The sequence below is a fragment of the Sinocyclocheilus grahami genome, unplaced genomic scaffold (assembly GCF_001515645.1).
Source record: "Sinocyclocheilus grahami isolate Dianchi unplaced genomic scaffold, SAMN03320097.WGS_v1.1 scaffold1095.1, whole genome shotgun sequence".
NCBI classification, from domain to species: domain Eukaryota; kingdom Metazoa; phylum Chordata; class Actinopteri; order Cypriniformes; family Cyprinidae; genus Sinocyclocheilus; species Sinocyclocheilus grahami.
The window spans coordinates 179016-192775 of NW_015506274.1; the positions used below are offsets into that span (position 1 = coordinate 179016).

At 37.1% G+C, this 13760-nt stretch overlaps 1 protein-coding gene across 1 annotated transcript in view; it reads right to left on the minus strand.

Annotated features, from left to right (window-relative positions):
- rab18b (RAB18B, member RAS oncogene family) overlaps positions 1–5374 on the minus strand; it is an 8104-nt gene extending 2730 nt beyond the window's left edge. Inside the window, exons 1-6 of the mRNA XM_016252244.1 lie at positions 5205–5374; positions 4389–4444; positions 2847–2908; positions 2569–2641; positions 2077–2195; positions 461–527 (exon numbers count right to left, since the gene is read on the minus strand). Of these exons, the coding sequence (XP_016107730.1) occupies positions 461–527; positions 2077–2195; positions 2569–2641; positions 2847–2908; positions 4389–4444; positions 5205–5272 (445 nt within the window). The 5' untranslated portion in view covers positions 5273–5374. The remainder of the gene's footprint in view (positions 1–460; positions 528–2076; positions 2196–2568; positions 2642–2846; positions 2909–4388; positions 4445–5204) is intronic.
- Positions 5375–13760: the final 8386 nt, after the last annotated feature.

The following is a 13760-nucleotide window of genomic DNA, read 5'->3' on the forward strand; positions in this document are numbered from 1 at the left end:
TTTTGTCATTTTTGGCACCCGGAGATCAAACGGGGGTGGGGGGGGGGGGGTACTATACAAATATAAAAAAAATATTAATTATATCAGAAATAAGCAATCACAGAGTAGTGCTATGGCAGAAAAAGACTTATTGTTCTGATGTTCCCGTGATCTCTTCAGGAACAAAAGCAAATGTATTGCTATTATAAAAGCACATGTTCAATACAAATTCACATTTTATAACTGAAAACCATTCTGACATCTGTAACTTTATTTCAAAGAGCCAGGAAAATATAAAGAAAATCCTGGCAAGACAGGATTGTCTGGACACAGGCAGACCATCATGCTCATTCGCATCCTCTGATGGCTAACAGGAGACTTTACTGCCAAAAAAACTAATTAGCTTAAGATCCAGGTAGGACTATCCAAAACATCCAATCTAACTGAAAACAAAATGAATGATGATAAAGAGGAAACATACCAATAAAAAGCATAGAGTGTTTTCGTGCAAACTTCAAGCCTTCGTTCCGGTCTACTTCACGGTTGTCCTGAAACAGATAGGTCTTTCTAATTATAATGCTGAGTCACCCCAAGACAAAGCAACTAAAAAAGTTAGTTCTAGAAAACTCCCAATGTCAGCACACAACTTAAACACTTGTCTTTAAGATCACATTCCATTACTTTTTTGGCAACTTTCCTTACCAAAAATACAGCAGCTCATGTTTCAATTTAAATCATTTGTAAACAACTGTTTCTTACTTGTTTCCATCTTTTTCAATAAACCAGAGAGGACCATTTAAAATCTTAGTGCTTTTTATTTTCTTCAGGAAAGTAAACATTTTGATTTAACTTTTTTTTTGTGTGTGAAAAATTCTGAATGTTTTGTTTGAGTTCAGTTGTATTCCTTTTTTACTTAAATAAATAAATAAATAAAAATTTTATCAAATAAAGAGCAAAGAAAGAAAGAAACTCATGAAGTGAGCCAAATAGACCCTGGCATACAGTATTATGTATTTTTGCATGTCTGGACTGACTGACAAATCAGCATCAAGATATAATTATCAATAATCTGTTAGTAAGATTTAAAGAATTCAAAGCCAAACTGAACATTTAACTGAAGCCAAGGACGTAGTTTTGCTTTTGGCATTGGGACATAACGGGACATAACAGCACAGGCGACTACCTTTAAGTTCCGCCCATGTATTAAATGTGCGTCCTTGAAAGCGCACAGTTTTGTAACATATTTAGGCTACTTTAACTTCTTATGTGATATCAATGGTATAACATAGCCTACTTCAGATGTGTCGCAAATTACAAAAACATACATAATTAATCATTTGATTAAAATTATTGCTAGGGACAATAGGGTAGTCGCTGGATATTGGTAGGGACATGTCCCTATCTAATTCTATGCCCCTGACTGAACCCCTTTCATCATTACTTTAAGATTCGAGTTTTCTGAAATTGAGGCTAGACTTGAAATTCTAGACCGAACATTGGTCCTTTATGGAAGAATATTCAGGACAATTTTCAAAAAGCAAATTTTGTTTCCATATGTGGACACAAATTGTGACAATCCAAACACATTTGCAAATCATGCATGACTGTCTGCGTTTTAGCGAATGCACAGTGACTGCCAAATTTCTGAACATTGCCCTGAATGTTCTTCCATAGTCCTTATTTGCCTAGAATTCAACAACAAAAAATCCACCATCTTTTATTTCAAATTTAATAGCACCTTATCTTCCGTAATATTTCTGCATTAATCAAAGTGACATCACAGCTAATGTTTAAAGTTCAGATATACAGAGCAAGATTTGGGACCAAGGCGACTTTCCTCTGGGTAGGGCTATCCATCATTTTGTCTACTTAAAGGGGCATTTCATATGAAAGTAAAAATGCAACAATTTTTAAAATACCTTTTCTGTGCTCTACAAAAGAAAGCCATTAATAAGGGTGAGTATATTCATTTTGGGGGTTCATTTTTGGGTGAACCATCCCTTCAAGACACTGTTAATATAAAACAACCTTCACAGTTATACACCAAAACATTGTATCAAGCAACTTTACATTCAGAATAACATTAATCAAACGAACCTTGTCAATTTTGTTCCCAACTAGCATTTTAACCAGGTCATTGCGTGTACAGTATGTCTCCAGCTCATTAAGCCAGTTCTCCAGCTTTGTGAATGTGTCCCGCTTTGTAACATCATATACTAAAAAAAAAAAAAAAAGAGAGAAAACGATTTAAATTTTACATTCAACAACCAGTACAAGACTTTGATTGAATTTGAGAATTAATATAATGCACAGTCTTGTCTTGTGACAACATTTGGCCAACTGTACATTATTCTACATATTACATGACTAATTACTAAATTAACAAAGACATAAAATAAATAGATACACCTCAGAACGATCTGAGAGACATGAAACTCGCACAGCTATGTAGCTGTGTCTGAGACAATCATAAAATTTATTGGTCAGTATACAAAATATGTTTGCAGAATTCCCGACTGACCAATCCGAATCAAATATTCCAAAGAACTGTGTAATAAATAATTAAATAAAATATGCAAAAACACTAACCCAAAATGACACCCTGGGCTCCTCTGTAGTAGCTTGGTGTTAGAGTTCTGAACCTCTCCTGACCGGCCGTGTCCTAAAACAAGTTCATGAGGATTTCAGCAGCTTTCTAAACAGACTACGTCACTTCATTCTACAAAGCGCGATAGTGACATCTAGTGGAACAAGACAATTGTAAGAGTAGTGAACGTGATAATAATCCACAAATAATTCAGGCATTTAAGCCACTACATCCCTGTATTGAGTGTTGTTGAGCATTTATAAAAGATAAAAGCACTTACCCATATGGCCAGCTTTGCTCTGTTGCCATCTATTGCAATAGTTTTCACTTTAAAGTCCACACCTAAATAACCAATGAAAAATACATAAATGGAGCATACTTTAAAATACACAAGGGTTAAAGGGTTAGTTCACCCAAAAATGAAAATTCTGTCAGTAATTACTCGCCCTCGTGTTGTTCGAAACCCGTAAGACCTTCGTTCATCTTCGGACCATAATTTAAGATATTTTTGATGAAATATGAGGGCTCTCTGACCCTCCCATAGACAGCAAGGTAACTACCACGTTCAAGGTCCAGAAAAGTACCAAGATGATCGACAAAATAGTCCGTGTGACATCAGTGGTTCAACTGTAAAGTTACAAAGCTACGAGAACACTTTTTTGCACAAAGAAAACAAAAATAACGAATTTATTCCACATTTTCGTCTCTACTGCGTTACTTTGGACGCGCGTTCACGACAGTATCATAACGCGAGCGTGTGGTGGTGTAATGATCCGGCATAATGACGTCATGATACTGTCGTGAACGCGCGTCCACAAGTGACGCAGTAAAATTGTGTTTTTAAATCTTAAATTGTGTTCCCGAAGATGAACGAAGGTCTTACGGGTTTCGAACAACACGAGGGTAAGTAATTAATGACAGAATTTTCATTTTTGGGTGAACTAACCCTTTAAAGTATATTTGTTAAGGAGGTAAAACTAAATACTTTAACCACAAGACTAAATTGCTCAGTAAGGTTTAGTTTATAAGCTCATTAGTTTTGAGCGTTAACTGATTACAGACCTGTTATAGGGGTCATATGATGCTTTTTTAAAGATCATTATTTTGTGTATTTGGTGTAACAGAATATGTTGACATGCTTTAATGTTCAAAAAACACATTATTTTTCAAATACTGCACATTATTGTAGGTCCTCTATGCCCCGCCTCTCTCAAACGCTTCGTTTTCTACAAAGTCCCTCCTTCTGACAAGCGCAGTCTGCTCTGATTGGCCAGCTGACCCAGTGCATTGTGATCGGCCGAACACCGCAAGCACTCATCGGAAATGTAACGCCCCTTACCATAATCGCGAGCTTCATCTTTCAAAATAAATGTAAAGACAGAGCCCGAAAGGGGAACAGAGTCGCGTGACAGACACAGTGATGAAGCTGGTATGTGTTTGCAGTACACAAGCCACGGTTAAGACAGCTAACTCCACTCCCTGACATGACTGCTTCAACACTAACTACGGTTACTGAAACCACGCCTTCTTTCTTTGCGTGAACATTTGGGCAGCATTATGCTAATATTTCCACATAGTGAGGTAGATATGTGGGGGCGTGTTAGAACAAGCTGTTTTAGGGGGGCGTGGCAGAGTCTTAACTTTGATAAAGAATATCTCTTTGGATTTGAGACTTTAGTCTTTGCAGTTTCAGGAATCTTATCTATGCACAATCAGCTTGTAACACTCCCAAGAGAAAGGAAAGCTTGAAATCGCTTCATATGACCCCTTTAATAATGTCTGGTTACTTACTACCTGTAATATTCACAAATACATGACTCACCAATGGTCGCAGCTAATTCTGGGTCAAATGTGTCATCTGTGAAGCGCAGGAGCAAACTGGGAACATAACGGATAAATATAAGAAAATCAGCATTAAAAGGATAAATAATTAAGTCATGTTTCCTCACATTATTGTTTTCTTATACAATTACACTTTCTTTTCTGTAAACAGTGAACAAATTCAATTATGAAGAACACTTTCACTTACCTGAGTGGATGAGGAAGGGCTTTGAAAAATTACTTTAAAACTAATTATCTATCATAAGTAGACGTGTGTAAAGCACATCATGTTTAAATCTGTGGTTCATGTTAAGTATTTGACCCCTCTATAAACTCGAAGGCCTGTATATTTAGAGGTATGTTAACTGCCACACCACAAAATGAGCAGATAGCATGACTGCTACAGAAACAGCTGCCAGCTAACACTGCTGCTGCTCTTATTAAATATTTAAAGGTATGCGACAACAGTAACAGTATACGAAGTATTCATTACCAGAATATTAAAAACAAGTCAAACTAAATATATGTCCATGGCTTCACAATCGACGGTGCTTGCTTATTAGTCAACACATCTGAAGGCTAAAAAACGAATACCACGAGGGGCACAATATAGCGCATTTCCTTTTGTTCTTGAGGCCAAAACAACATTTAAAAGTTAAGTTTAATGGCTGAATAGAATTGGCAGAGTCTGGGCACAGGCGGCAGTTAGCATTAGTTTAACGGAGCTTGTTGCTCGTTCAGACGAGGCTAACGCTAACATTAACAACTCAACCTACTGTACGAGAAAGCGGGGGGAAAAAAATGTTTCTGACCTCACCTTGATTTACCCACACCACTCTCACCGATAATTAAAATCTTCAAAGTCGTTAACACGTCGTCGTCCATGTTCTGGCTGTTTACACTAAAGCGGGTTAAACTCGGCGTTCACTGCTGCTGCGCTGGAACTTCCGACTGGAGCGTGACGTCACGACTATCGTTGTTGCGTAAGAAATCCAAACCATACTGTTCCACACAGTCTCTTTAACCAAATAGGTGACTTAGAATTCCTGTTAACTTGTGACTTTAATATTTCTAAACTCCCTCTTAAATTGTCCAAATTCCACCAGCAAGTGCTTTTAGCCTGGAAAATTTGCTACTCACACAATTTCTCTCCTCACACCTCCTTCATTTGGAATATTGCCAATATAACGACTGCCAATAAATCTTTATTTTTAAGGAATTAGTTTAACGGGGATATTAATCATCTTATGAATATGTTTGATCATTATGGGAATCTTTTCACTTATGAACAATTCATGCGAATTCACGGTTTCCCTGTGCATTTTAAGGAATTTTAGTTCGGTCATTAAAGGGGTCATATGATGCGATTTCAAGGTTTCCTTTCTCTTTGGAGTGTTACAAGCTGATTGTGCATAGATAAGATCCCTGAAGTTGCAAAGACTAAAGTCTCAAAACCAAAGAGATATTCTTTATCAAAGTTAAGACTCTGCCACGCCCCCCTAAAACGGCTCGTTCTAACACGCCCCCACATATCTACCTCACTATGTGGAAATATTTGCATAATGCTGCCCAAATGTTCACACAAAGAAAGAATGCGCGGTTTCAGTAACCGCAGTTAAGTGTTGAAGCAGCATGTCAGGGAGACACTGTGTGTTTCTAGACGAAAGCAAAAGCACTTTATTTGGCCTTCCGAAAGTTGATGCATTTAGGAATCTTTAAGATTACTTACAACAGAACAGCAATGCATTTTATGGATGACTGTTTCGTGAACCTAGGAGAGGAGGTCATTCTGACTTTGCTATGACAATCTGGTGCTTCTGAATCAGCTACTGTTTTGTTATTAGTTTAAGTATTTGCGATTGACTGTTCAAATGCGGAGTTTTGCGCATCGTGTGTGTGTGTGTGTGTGTGTGTGTGAGAGAGAGAGAGAGAGAGAGATCACAGTGGAGTCAGCTGTCTTAGCCGTGGCTTGTGTAGTGCACACATACCAGCTTCATCACCGTGTCTGCCGCTTTCGGGCTCTGTCTTTGCATTTATTTTGAAAGATGAAGCTCGCGATTATGGCAATTATGGCGATTATAAAAAAGCATCATATGGCCCCTTTAAAGCTATTCCTCCTACTCTTGTTCATCTTGTTAAAAGTCATATTCACTATAACTCTACAATAATGACAAAACCAAAATTTATTTTAAACGGTCTTGAACTGATTGATAAAAAATGCAATAACAAACATATTTGTACTGTTTTCCAAAAACAAAATAAAATAACACCTAGAGGACAATTCTTTTGGAACTCTATTATTGATAATGTTAATTGGAAGACTGCTTGGTTAATTCCCTTTAAATATTGTATCAATAACAAAACTAAAGAAATACATTTAAAAATGTTGCATACCATCTACCCTGTTAAAACAATAATTTCAAGATACTCTGATATTGATGATTTATGTTCCTTTGTAAAAATGAGAAAGAGGTGTTATCACATTTATTTTTTTGATTGTAAAATTACCCAAAATTTTGGGAAGGAATTGGCAGAATTTATTTTTTATCTAGTAAAGGATAAATACGTTTTTTCTTTAAAGGATATTATTGTGCACTATGAAAACAATGTTAACAAAGGTCTTGAATACATTGTTAATTTATTCATATTGCTGGCAAAATTTTATATACATAAACAAAAATGCTTAAATTCATCCCCAATATTTAAGGTATTTTTAGTGGAATTTGATTGTTTTATGTCTTCTCTGAAATTGTTAAAAAACAAAAAGTCATTAACATGTTTAAAATATTATGACATTATTTTCAGTTCCCGTTACTAATTAATGTCACACTTTGTATGGCACTGACTGTCTTATGCTAAGCTCTGTTTGTTATTTGTTCTATTTTCATTAATAAAAAAAAATTAATAAAAAAAATCCAAGCCATACTGTTGAAAGAAATTTTGACTGAGGACACTGGGGCTACTTTTAAAGATTTCATAAATGGTGTTCATAAGAAGATAAGAAGTGGAATAACTATTCATGATGAGGAATTGACTGACAAAATGAAGCTCTCATATCTCAACAACATATTGTCAGTCAACATTTGATCACACTGACTATACATGCGTGATACCATGAAAGTATTGCGTAACCCACAAGGTGAGATAAATGTCCATTAAAATAGCTCGTGGTGTGCCCTGTTAGAACGTTTGGTTGCACTTTATTTCCATAGTCCACTTTAGACATTCTACTAACTAGTAACTTGGCAAAAGGTACATACACAGATAGACCTCAAGTGGTGCTCAAGCACCTGCCTATTTGGCCTCTGACTAGACAAGTGTCCTTTTCTGCAATAATTTTATATATATATTAGTTTCAGATATTTTATATTTTAATTAAGCTTGTTGTGCCCAACAAGCATTTAAGTTCTAATAAACCTTAGTCAGGGTAGCACATTATTTAATTTTTGACTAGAATGAGGCTGGAATAGAGGTACAAGGTGTTCAATGGATTTTAATGTTGTTTATCAACATACACTCTTAAAAATAAAGGTGCTTCACGATGCCATAGAAGAACCATTTTTGGTTCCACAAAGAACCATTCAGTCAAAGGTTCTTTAAAGAACCTTTGACTGAATGGTTCTTTGTGGAACCAAAAATGGTTCTTCTATGGCATCGCTTGAAGAACCTATTGAAGCACCTTTATTTTTAAGAGTGTACCGATTGTTCAGCTGACAAAACGTCTTTCCAAAAACACTCAGTAGACAAAAACTCCATAAAACGTTTCTGAAAGATTTGCTGAAAATTTCATGATTTAGGGCAGGGGTGCCCAAACTCGGTCCTGGAGGGCCGGTGTCCTGCAGAGTTTAGCTCCAACTTGCCTCAACACACCTGCTGGTAAGTTTCTAGTATGCCTATAAGAGCTTGATTAGCTGGTTCAGGTGTGTTTAATTGGGGTTGGAGCTAAACTCTGCAGGACACCGGCCCTCCAGGACCGAGTTTGGACAGCCCTGCTCTAGGGCTTTACTGTACAGTGCGTGCTATTGCAAAGATTGTAAGTCTATCCTTCACAGCATTGTTTTCGAGCCTCTCCCACTCTTTGACATCACCACAAGTGACCAAAATGTTTGACCACAGTTAATGCACACTGTGCACATCCACCACAGCCTGACCTTGAATTCCTCAGTGGTGACACTGCCACTATTAAAACATCTCAGTACAGCCTGCCTAACTTAACCCTCCATTAAGCTTAACAACAAACAAGCTAGTCTGGCATTGGCGTAACTTAAGCATCATGCAAGGTCAGAAATTACATCAAAATCTTCACGATATGAACTATGGTGTACGGCCCGTGTAACCCTTTGCAGTTCTTTGTTCAATTCGCACCATCAAAATGAATCAAAAGTTGGCTTCAAACTTTCATTTTCAATTTCTTTGGAGCAATTTACAAACGGGTAATTGTCTCTCATTTTAATTTTCAATTTTACGAGTTTGGGTTGCGCCCGAATCTGATTTTTAAACTAACATAAAAAATTACTCATTATTCTGATTTTCTACTTCTCTGTTTTGCGCTCCCGGTTGGACCGTACCAGTGGCGGAGCGGGGGGGTGGGGGTGGGGGTGTGGATGTATTTACCCAGAGCGCTGTATGTATAGGCCCTATGCCTGTGCATTGGCATGTCTGACCATGCGATAATTTATCATCAGACCTCCATTAACTGTGTGACTGCACGTTAACAACCACAGATTTTCTGGAAGATGTGTGAGTGGAGTGTGCAAAAAAGTGTAATCCGCAGGTTAGTAGAGGAGCTGGGATACACATGCAAACAAGTACAAGAGGTCCTACAGCAGCAATATGGACTCGGGAGAGGCTCCAGTATTTCCTCCATTTCTAAATTATGCGCATCGAGGAACATTCATCGTTTTGATTACGCACGGCTAGGGAGAGATGGTGTGGATGCAGTCGTTCGACCAGCAGTTACTGTTTGCGGCCCTGTGTACGGTAGAAAGATGATGACTGGGATGGGATGATTTTAGATATTATTAACAACATTATTGTTTCTCCTCTATGCCCCGCCTTTCTGAAACGTGTCAATTTTTACAAAGCTCATCGTTCTGAAAAGCGAGGTGTGCTCTGATTGGCCAGCTATCTAGTGCGTTGTGATTGGCCGAATTCCTCAAGCATGTGACGGAAATGTTACACCGCTTACCATACTGTGATGCCGTGTCCCAGTGCAACGAGACAAAACCAATAAAACCCATTATAAACTAGGCATTTGTTGCATCCAGTGGGAACACAATTACTGATTATAATGACTTATACTGTCTTTTTATGTGTTGCGTTGCATCGCGCCGTGTAAACATAAAACCATGTCTGCATTTGTGATCGGAGAAACGACAAACAACAAGTGCTACTCTACACTGCTCAAAACTCACGTTTGAATCATCAGCGGCAAATCAGCATTATTTGTCAGCATCATAGACTGTATAGGGTCAGCATGCGCGCCGAAGGGGAAACAGGGGAACTGAATTCACCGGAACACCGGCATTGTAGGCTACTCTCCCAGGAAACAGTCCTCGTCCTCCGTAAAATGCATTGCACACATCTGAATATTTGGTTTGAACTGTTCTGGAGCAGTGTTGTAAATACAAATTAACCACTGATTTCTAGTTGTGTCCTCTTTTGGAAGGCCAAACAAAGTAGTTTCGCTTTCACAACGAAACACACAGCGTCTCCACGACATGGCGGCGGCAGCAACAATACTACAGCGAGAATAAAAGTCACACCTTCTTTCTTTGCGTAAACATTTGGGCGGTGTTATGCAAATCTTCCCACACAGTGACATAGACATGTGGGGGTGTGTTTAAACGAGGCGTTTTAGGAGGACGTGGATGAGTCTTAACTTTTATAAAGAATATCTCTTTGGGTTTGAGACTTTAGTCTTTGCAACTTTAGGGATCTTATCTATGCACGAACAGCTTGTAACACTCCAAAGAGAAAGGAAAACTTGAAATCGCATCATATGACCCCTTTAAATGTTTTCAACATATATTATCCCAGAAATGTGCTAAATGTAATGTAGTTGAAATTCATAGTAACTGTAATATAATTACAGTAACAACGTCAACATTTTTATTAAACCCGAGTGACTTCTGTTTTTCCACTGAAAGTCTGTTTACCATATTTGATGTGATTATATATGCTTTTGTCAGCGTTAATACGTGAATAAAGCCTATGTTAATTAAACTGCTCAATTAAAGTGGATTTCTTTTACAATCCCTTTATGAACCTTTTGAACTGTCAAAATGTGTGAATGGACTTTAAAATGGAGGGACAGGAATCTTGGATTTCATTAAAAATATCTTCATTTGTATTTCAAAGATGAACGAAAGTCTTGAAATGTCAGAAGTGTGAGTATTTGATGTGTAGCTCCATCAAAAATGAAAACAGTGTCATTCTAACTGTGTGGCTTCTAGAGGAAAGCCAATTCCTTTTCAAAGCAAAGAGACATAACTGGGTGAAAATGCTCAGACTTATAATTTGGGCCAGTAAGCAACCATCTAGAACACCAACTTGGCACCAGCTTTTGTACTACTTGTACTTTCTTCATAAAATGAAGCATTTAGTTTAGACTTGTTTACTTGTATAATGGTAATGTTCTTGCAATACAGAAGTTATCATAGTACATGAAAATAACAATTATGCAGAGTTATGTTTCCTTTATTCAGTTCAGCTCCCATTCATTATTTAATGTGCAACAGCTTCAAAAGAAAAATAATTTTGAATTACAAACCAGGCAGAACTCAAGACTAAAATCAATCTAATACACTTATATACAATGATACAATGTCCTTTAATTTTATTAATTATAAATATATACTGTATATACACACAACTAAAATGAGCTTGGGTAAAAGGCAAACATACATGGAGGCAAGGTAAACTCATAGATGTAGAGTTACTGTACATGAATAAATAATATGTAGAATAAAGCTGAATAAACCGAGTTTAATAACCACTGGAACCCGAGAAATGCAGATCTAATATAAAATTTAAATGAATATCACATTTTAGTCTCCCTTTCGTTTTTTGTATGATCAAACTGATGCAAGAGAGTAAGTATTTAAACCTATAACATGGAACATGTAATATTCCAGATGGTATAATGGTATAAAACCAGTCTTGTGAAATAGAGCTCAAACTACACAAGTTTATTGATTACTGGGCCACTTGGAATTTCTCATCAGAAAGTTGATCTAATAGCATACTGGGGCTCTAATGTATTAACTTACTGTGACTTTTAAGGTATTTTGAAGCAGCATTGTTCACAAGCAGGCAATATGATCTACATCTAGGGCTGTGTGATTAATCGAAATCGTCATAAAATCGCGATTTGAGCTTGCGTGATTTCTTAATCGCTTTATAGCACGATTTTCCGCGCCCCTGACCTCCCGCAGTATGCTATCCGAACCAATCAGAATGCAGCGTGCCTAAATGGAGCACGATTAGGGATGGGCGATACCACTTATTTTGTTTTCGATACGATACCGATATTTTTCAAGGCAGTATCGTCGATATCGATTCGATACTTCTGAACTAAACTTTTAAATTATGAAATTTATTAAATGACTAAGAGTAAAATGGGTAATGATAAGCACTTAATTTTGTTTAAAATGCATTTTAACATTCAATACACCTTAATTGTAACTTATTAGGTTATATTTTTGTTTACACATGGTTCAAATGTTTTTTGTTTACACATGATTCAAATCTAAAAATACTACAGTTGAACTATGGTCACTTTAGTAAAACCATGGTTCATTTTCATAAGGGACTGCCAGTGAATGGCTGTTGCATGCATAAAATGCAACCTTTTTATTCTGACAGTGTATGATTTCTATTAACATTACAGAATAGAACATGATCAGTATTATCTTTCGACGTTCAATTCAAATAACTGTAATTGCACAAACTATGTAGGCTACAATTTCAGTTTGTTTATTGTGAAATAACTCTGTCCTTCTGTCCTCTGATAAGCATTGTTCAGGGCTGCCGTTCCCAAAATCTTTAATGCTTTCTTATGATACTTTTGGGAAAAGCAGCCCTGTTTGAATGTATTGTCAGAAGTGAGTGAACGCTCTTTGTGATGGATTGGTTCTGTCTTGCAACATTTGCGTGTCCAGATGAGCAGGAAAATAGTTCTATCCTACACAATTACTCGCTAACAAAGGTTATTCGTCCAATTCAATGCATATTGTACACATTTTTATTTTTTTGTTAAATTAACAAAATCACTGGTAAATAAAACACACCTTAGTATCGATATTTTTTGTTTGAGTATCGATACTTTCGATACTCGCGCCAGTATCGATATATCGATACTTTGGATCGATACGCCCATCCCTAGGCACGAGAACAGAACAGACCGGGCGGGCATACAAACGTAACACCGGGTTCACACACTCCATCTGTGGTGCGTATTTTTTCCGCGCCCATGTTAACGGATCAGAGCGTTCACACTGCACACAATTGCGGTTCGGTAGTGCGCTCCAGGAGCGGTGCGTCTGCAGCAGTCATGCTGCGATTGTTTCCGCACAGAGTCTATTTCTGCTGTGCTGCATGTGCTGAATTAAAGTGACAGCGCATTATTCGCAGTAAATATTAACATGGATTGACACGGAAATTTAGTAATTACACCATAAATGCAAATAATTAAAGTCTACTGTTTCACATTCAACACGTGGCTTTTTGGCTAGATTTAAAACAAGGAAAAGTGCACTTTTAGATAAACAAGGCAATAATAGATGGCACTCGTGGTGGTAGTTAAACAAAGTTATATTTATTGAGTTAAAATGTGAATATGTCTATGAAAGATCGTATTACTGTTCTGTGATAAAAGAGAATCACAATGCTGAAAAAGCATTTTCAGAAACAACGTTTGGATTTGAAATCAAAATAATGGATAAATGTTGTGTTTGTGGTAAACAGCCGCGGATCAGGACTGCAAACGCGTCCTGTGCGAAAGCAAAATGAGTCCATGCTGCTTCTGCACATCATACACGATGAACTTGGCGCAACAAATCTAGTTCAACATCTGAGGCAATGCCACAAAGAGCTCTATGACCAATGCATGGCAAAAAAAAATCCCTGGACATAGGATTTTTTTTCCCTGCCATATGTCTATTCTAGACATTTTGTTACATCTTTACATAGTGATTATTTTGCCTTATGTCTGTTCTAGAGACATGTTACAGTTTTTTGATAAAGCTCTAATTGGTTTTCTTTTGGAAATATGTTTCAAATTCACACCGAATGCATTAATGACTGTAAAGCATGTTCTGTGTGTCAAAATCGTGCTTAAAATCGAAATCGCAAAATTGATCAAAGAAATCGC